The sequence below is a fragment of the Coenobita brevimanus genome, chromosome 77, assembly GCF_032717465.1.
Source record: "Coenobita brevimanus isolate Jiangsu-jjx chromosome 77, ASM3271746v2, whole genome shotgun sequence".
Taxonomy (NCBI): Eukaryota; Metazoa; Arthropoda; class Malacostraca; order Decapoda; family Coenobitidae; genus Coenobita; species Coenobita brevimanus.
This window is the reverse complement of record NC_137030.1, coordinates 1,030,945-1,038,984: the sequence shown is the minus strand read 5'-3', so window position 1 is coordinate 1,038,984 and position 8,040 is coordinate 1,030,945. Positions and strand designations below refer to the sequence as shown.

Sequence of the window (8,040 nt, the reverse complement as noted above, 5' to 3'; positions counted from 1 at the left end):
GACTGATGCAATTTTCTTCCCGTTAACAAATCCGATGACATGCTTTCATTCATATTGTAGTCTTGCTATCTTCATATTATATTCAGTTTATATTTTTATAATTAGAGAAGTTACATGCAGCCTGTATTAACCTCTTCATTACTGGGTGTCTCTCCCAACTTGAATAAAAGTCTGTTACCAATACAAATTAAAAAAATAATGTTAAAAATTTTTGAATCAATGAGTTATAAAATAAGTTACTGAATTAATATTTGTAAATTTCACACTGATCTTTCATGAGTACCAGATGGTAACTGAGAGGGTGCGCCTCCATGTAAGAGTTGGCTGGTGTGGAGTATAAATATGGTAGTCACTAAGCAATTAGATGAAGGGAAAAACTGACTCAGCTGCAATGTTGTTATAAATTACACCTCTGTATGCTATCCTAATCTGTTATGATATTTCCCATTAATACACATGGGGACGCTTTACTTCTTAGCAAAATACAGAATGAGGAATTTTAATATGTATGCCACAAGATTACCTAAGGTTTAAGAAGTCTGCCTTAAGAAGGTACAGAATATTTGTTATTACTCCTTCATCAGCACTGATTCTGTAGTAAACATATGAAAAGCTTAGTTTAAGATTTGTAACATGTAGGAGGGCAATTTCTTACTCAGTACGACACCAGTAAAATACTTGATGACCCAAATTAAGTGCAGTAAACTCCTGCTATACTGAATCCACATACACCAGAACTTGTTTATTAACAGAGGTAGAACATACACTGTAAATACATACCATTAATACTGATTTTTACAATCCTTATTATAACTGAAGGCTATTTTAGTAAAATAAAACAGTTTTTCTGAATACAGTATCTGGGGGATGTGGCAAATTACCATAGTTCTGTGGGTAGCAAGGGAAATTTTGCAGATCATTTTTATACTACAGTAGGTCAGAACAACCGAGCCCTGCAGTTTTCAGTCTCCTAGGAACACAAGATAATGCAGTCTCTTCTTTTCCTACAGCAATTTCACCACTTCATATATAACAGAACTCATGGTAGAAGCTGGAAATTTATACAATTACGGTACATATTTTTATTCTTGCTACCTATACTCCCCCCCCCCCATTAGAGTGAGACATTTGCTGTGAAAATAGGAACAGACTGCCCCTCCTCCCTGTTACAGTTATTTTACCCTGACTGCAGGATTTTTGTCCTTTAGTAGCTTATTTCACATAGCTCAGCAGCAGAATAAGACAGTACTGTAGCTCTACATCCTTTCCATACAACTTCTTCATGACTAGCATTATACTCTACCTCTTGTCACAACTCAGTATTCAAGACAGAGAGATAGCAATTTTTGGCTGAGTTACAGAAAAACAGGTAACAGTTCAGTATTGCTGAAGTTTACTGTATAACTGTAGTTAAAGCAGATGATATCCATTGCCACTAACACCACTGACTAGGGTATTTATAAGCATATCAGTTGTTGTTATTGCTTTATCTTGGTCTGTCTTGATGAACAGACCCGTCAACCACAAACTAGCCTATGGTTCTGTGCAGCCGTGCTATAGGTACACTACAGTACATACACTGTGTAGGGATCTGGGGACCTCTTGTGGCAGACAGCGCCTTACCAGACTTAGACCAGGGTTCTTCCCATGGAAAGGTGCCAGGAAATACGTGGAGCTTTGGCTCCTGGGTGAACACCAAGCTGCTCCACCCAGAGTAAGCAACACCACCACGTGTAGGTTCCTCATCAGTGCGGCAAATCGCTAGTCCACTTAAACACTATGAGATCATCAGAAATTGCCGTACTTATGGAAGACTAGTTATCATTTGCCTGACATTCAACTTTCGGAACGATTATGTCATGTTATTCTTGCAGCCAACAGATACTTTAATTCAGATTAGGAAAGACCTCAGACACTGAAGGCATTTTATGAAGACTATTATTATTATTATTATTATTATTATTATTATTATACCAACCTATAAAACCCTTCCAGTCTCTAAACTCTCTCCAGAGCTGAATAAAATACTCTATTGCTGTAGCCTCTTCATCTTAACTTGGCTCAGGTTCTTGTCCTCTTGTATTTTCTTTCATTAATTACTTGCAGATTAATACAATACTATGGCTCCACATCCTTCCCACAGCCTCTCATTGTGACTGGCACCATATTGTAGTGTCAATCTATTGTTACAGCTCAGCACATGATGAAAATAGGGTAATTTTTATGCCAAGTCAGAGTAAAAAGGGTACAGACGATATGCTCAAGACGTTACTATAGGTAAGTAGTTAAGAGATATATATATAATTGAGTCTGTAGTCGACTTAAACACTATGAGACCATTAAAGCTTATGAATTAACCCTTAATATTATGGAAGACGTGATTATTGTTGGTTGATATTTCCTGGAAGACTGGTTTGTCGAGGTAAATATATGGAGGAAAAGTAGAAAGGATGAAGGAATGAAGGGATAAAAAGACGGCAGGAAGGTAGGAGGAGGAATGGGAGAAAGAGGGATCATTTTGGAAGACTTACATTTGTTGAGTAAAAAATATGGCTAAGTGGAAGAGGGAGAGGGAAAAGAATGAGAGGGATTACAATGAAGCCAGAGAGAGAGAGAGAGAGAGAGAGAGAGAGACCTGGAAAGAGGTAGGGAGAACAAAATATGAAGGAAGAATAATCAGGGAAACTCTGAAAAATGAAGCAAAACTGTGAAAGAGAAGGATCCAAAGAACTACAGTAGACTGAAAGTAATGGAATGAATGCGCTTCCTGTAACTGGCAGAAAACGGGAAATTCATCCAAACGAAAAACAAAAACAAAAACAAAAAAAAACAATGCAGATGGAAGAAAGGCAATCACTGAGAAAAGGGAGGTGGTAAGAAAAATCTGAAGGTTAGTCACCTGAAGAGAACAAAATAAAATGGATGGAAGTCAAAACGCGAAATTTTTAACAGAACCTGATGGAAAACAAATGGAGGGGAACCGAACAAAGGAGGTAAAATGTAAGAAAATATCGAGGAAAATTGAGAAAATCGTTTAAAAATTCATAAAAAAAAAAAAAATTGTAATGGCCAGCGTTACGGAAAAATTCAAATACGAAGAAAGATTATCTGAGGGGGGGGTATGAGGTAAACCTGCTGCATGGCCGTGAAAATGCAGTGTATGAGAAACACATGAAAAAAAAGTGAGAAGACGGTTTATAAAAAATCCCAAAAGAAGAAAAGTCAATTATTACGGAGAGCCAAACGGAAAAAAAAAAAAAATATGATGGTATCTGAAACGGTTTTGAAAGCGAGCAAAAATGAAAACTGAAAATTTCAAAAACAACGAAAGAGAAAAATAACAAAATAAACGGAAAAACTCATACGAAATTACGCGGGTATTTGAGCGGGGTATGGGGTACATCTAGGGGGGTTTCCTGCCGAGGAGGGGGGCGTGGGGGGCAGGCGGTGAGGGGGGGCAGAACGGGGGGTGGCTGTGGCAGCGGCGGCGGCGGCAGCAGCTTCATGTTCGGAAGCCAGAAGCTCCGTCATGAAGGAGATGTAGGTGATGGCGAGGCGCAAGGTTTCGATCCTAGACAAGCGCTTCTCGTAGGCAAATGTTGGAACCTGTAACAGTAGTTTCCGTTTAGGGGGTGTAAGCTGGGGGGAGGGTAACGAAATGGCAGGGGACAGGGTAACATGGAGGTGATTTGTTTGTGGCTACCCCTTACATGTTCAAGGTGTCTGGCTATAGATAGATATACAGTATGGAACTAAATTATAAGCACTGATACGTATTTTAAAACGTCTGGGTGGCACTGTTAATAAGGGTGTTAGGTTGGAGGATCGCGTTCCTCAACTCGCCCTGATTCAAATCCAAGAGATGGCGATGATTCTGTCACCTAAACACTGCCACCACTTTCCCTGCCAAAACGGTGGACGAAGTGACAACAGACACTCCATATTTCCCTACGAACACTAAAGCAACCTCCTAAAGAGATCCAGAACTAACCCAGAATTAGTCATGACGACCTCTTGCCCACTCAGTTTTTAAAACTCTAGCTACATCCAAACACGAACGTTTATGGTGGCCTTTTACAACTTACATGACCTGGACAAGGGTAAAGATTTTGGCCTTAAGCCCTCCTATGCTGCGTGCCCTTAAATATTTTCCCAGTAATGTTGCCTTTGTGTTTATATTCAGTAAAGACACGTTTCAAAGGCATATGCTGCAAAATGAAACGATACTATTATGAAAAACTGGGGAGATTATCATTAATATACAAGTTTCAGTTTATTGAATCTTCCTACCAAATTAAAAAATAAATAAACAAAAGGTCTCTCTCTCTCTCTCTCTCTCTCTCACCTTCCTGCGCAGTTTATCGAAGGCCTCATTAAGGTTGAACATCCTGCGCCTCTCCCTGACATTTGCGGCCCTGCGCTGCGCCAGTGTGGGGACCCTTCTGCGCACTTTCTTGCCTCCGCTTCCTACACCACCACCACCATATCTGCGGAAAGAAGAAATATTTAGAGAAAGAGACTCCTTAAAGTGTCTGCTATTAGCCTACAAGGGATTCGGTGTGTGTGTGTGTGTGTGTGTGTGTGTGAGTCCGGTATAAGGGACGAACACAGCAGTTATCTAATCAGCAGGATGGCGATAACGCACACACACACACACACACACACACACAAAGGATGCAGTCACGTGTGGATGACGGGAGTGGGTAGTGGTCGTGTTGTGAGCAGTGGTGGTAGTGTGGTAGGTGGCAAGCGACAGGGAGAGTGTTCAGTAGTGGGGATAGTAGTACAATCAGCGTTGTAAGTCTCGGTAGGTATTGGTGATAGTGTTATAAGTAAGACTAACTGTTGCATACTTAGATAAGAATGTGGACAACTTAAGCTTCACCCAGCACTAGTGGATATGCTTTAAAAAAATAGTAAATAAGAAAAAATGTGGAATACAGTTGTGGTATGCTTAATTTGGGCTATATTTGAATGCCAAAATTACTGGAAAAAAGGTAAAGTTCAAAAAAATATCTCCAAAATCGTTGTCAGGTACATATACGACGATACACTATAAAACCATTCTTCTTGTACTTTTATCAGTATCACATCGACCCACAATGGTAACAAAACTTATGGATAAACTGCCGAATACATTTATGGAGCACGTTGATTGCACAAATGTGGAACGTCACAATTTTCGTTTAAGCATAAGACTATTAAGATTAACGCCGAATACACGAGGGCCATAAACAAATCAATCTGCTGAGGCTAAATCTTCCCTCAGAATAAACATAACCATCAAATTCCACATCCACCTGTATTGGGAATTGATTTTGTTTTCCATGTTTTTCAAATTTCAATAATATATCAGAGGACTAGCAAAAAAAATGACGAAAATTTTTATAATAGAGAAAAATAAATATGTTACAACCACGTGCATTTAAGTTTTTCATAACACGGAAAAAGAAAGATATTATAATTGCACGTATGTATAATTTCGTGAGGAGTTAGGTGTTTAAAATAATATACACCGTTACTCCCGTGTATTTAAAACAACTAAAAGGCAAGAATTTTTTTTTTTTTAAATGCGAGGACGAAGAAACCAAAGGCCAGGAACCCGCAATTTGTTCCCGCCAAGAAAAAAAAAAAAAAAAAGTTAACAGACAGCCAAATTCAAGATCCGTACACGTCAAGATTACAGTGTACAGAGCGTTGATAAAAGAGTAATGAACTAGGAGGCAAAATTATCAAGTGAGAAGTGCGTTGGTAATTGATATAAAAGGGAAGAGTATTGAGTGAGAAGTGCGTTGATAAATGATAAGTGAACGAAAGGGCAAGGCTGTCATAGAGAAAATTACTTTGATAACTGATAAATAACTGAATAAATGGACTACCTGTGTTTATGGCTGAAGAGACAGGGAACATGAAAAGGTAAGCAGGCGGAAGGATCTATATTTGATTTATATTATTATTTATTTCCTCCCAACATGAATTAATTTTTTCCTTCTCTTACACCTCAGTATTTAATTTTAGTTTTATTATTATTATTTGATTTTTTTAAATTTTCTGAGCATGATTCATTTTCTTCCCTTGCTGAAACGATTGTATTCCCTTCAGATTTAACTCTCTCTCTCTCTCTCTTCCAAGCTTTATGTAAATTAATAGTTGGGTGATTATTAAACGAGAGAGAGAGAGAGTGCACTGTAACTGTATTACCTAAAAGGACCTAATTTGTTGAGGAATTTCTTAAAACCTTTTCTCTAGCGGTTTATTTGCTACGCAAGCTTGTACGTTAATAATATATATATATATATATATATATATATATATATATATATATATATATATATATATTGCCCAAAATAACTGCAAGATCTAATAACCAAAATAAATCGCTATGGAGAAGGTGTTAGGCTCGTGTGTCGGCGAGAATAATATTATCCGCAAAACCGATTTGAAGTTACGTATGCAAACAGAAATTTTAAAAGTGCAAAATAATTTCAAAGAGTATTATGGAAAATGAATCGGTAGAGAGTGGGTGTTACCGGAATACAAACCACACTACGACTTTCATCACCACTATCCAGGCTTCTCCCACCGTATATGAGGTGTATGAGAGAGGGGGTACGTGTGAGCTGGGAGCAGGGCAGTGAAATGGCGGGGGACAGGGCGACATGGAAGCGATCTGTTTGTGGCGTCTGGCAATAGATAGATGGAATAAACTCTCCCATCGCCAATGTTATGCCTAAATACACGGTTACCGTTGATGGCAGTAATTTGATCTTAACTAGGCATGGTATCGTCGCCAGCGTAAGAACCTGCCTACCATGTTTACCCTTATCGATTTTATTTCCGATGAAGCCATTTTAAGTTTATACCTTATGTTAAATATATCTATCAATCTACCTACCTTCCTGTCTAAATCTATCTATTGTTTCTGATTAAGGCATTTTAATTTTACACCCTATGTTTGGTTTATCTACCTACCTATCTATCTATATCTATCTATTGTTTCTGATTAAGGCATTTTAAGTTTATTCCCTGTTAAATTTATCTATCTATCTATCTGTCTATTTTATACCCTACGTTTGGTTTATCTATCGATCTACCTATTTATATCTGTCAAACTTTCCACTAACCCAAGCCTTGCGACTCTCCCAGCCAACCAATTAATCCCAATCTAATCCAGTTTAATCATAATTTCCTCCCACTGCAATTAACTCATTATAAACTAGTCAAAACTAACCATCATTTTTTTTTTATTGCAACTAAATACTTAAATTCTTTCAACTAACTCCACACACTTTCCCAATCACTCATTTCACCAAGTAATCTAAATTCTTCTAATAAAAATTCTCTTCTAACTCACCCATCTAATCAACCAGTCTCGTAAAAATTCATTCATAACTCTTCCTTCTAACCATCTAAATTTATTCTAGTAAGCATTTCGCCTCCTACTCCTGTTCCTCAGCTTTCTAACTCTTCCTTCTAACCAACCAGTCTAATATTCGTCTAGCAATTCCTTCATCTAAGTCATCTAAATTCGTTCTAGTAAGCATTTCGCCACCTACGCCATTTCCTCAGCTAACTCTTGCTTCTGACCAACCAGTCTAAATTCGTCTAGTAATTCCTTCAACTCATCTAAGTCATCTAAATTCGTTCTAGTAAACCTTTCGTCTCGTTAACCCTTCCCTCAGAGCTGGGGTGAGCTACAAGGCATACACAGACATGGATCCCGCCGTTGAGGAGTACCACGATGAAGAAGACGATGACACGGTTGAATATGATGTCTGTCGAATCAAGTACGTGGTTTGTATGGGTCAGGTTTATTTCATTTCTTCACCTGGCTTCTTTCATTTCTTCACCTGGCTTCTTTCTTTACTTCACCTGGCTTCTTTCTTTACTTCACCTGGCTTCTTTCTTTTCTTCACTCCGTATTTATCAAGTATGTGGTTAACTGTATTGGTTTTATTATTTTGTTTATTTTTGTTGTATCGATCTGGTCAGTCGGTTTCTTATTAAATTTATATCGCACTAAAAACAGGTAGGTGGTTT

General features: G+C 38.1%; 1 protein-coding gene across 1 annotated transcript in view; it reads left to right on the top strand.

Moving 5' to 3' along the window:
- The first annotated feature begins 7,713 nt into the window (after positions 1-7,713).
- LOC145408399 (transmembrane ascorbate-dependent reductase CYB561) overlaps positions 7,714-8,040 on the top strand; it is a 49,652-nt gene continuing 49,325 nt past the window's right edge. Inside the window, exon 1 of the mRNA XM_080279127.1 lies at positions 7,714-7,787. Coding sequence (XP_080135253.1) covers positions 7,714-7,787 — 74 coding nt within the window. The remainder of the gene's footprint in view (positions 7,788-8,040) is intronic.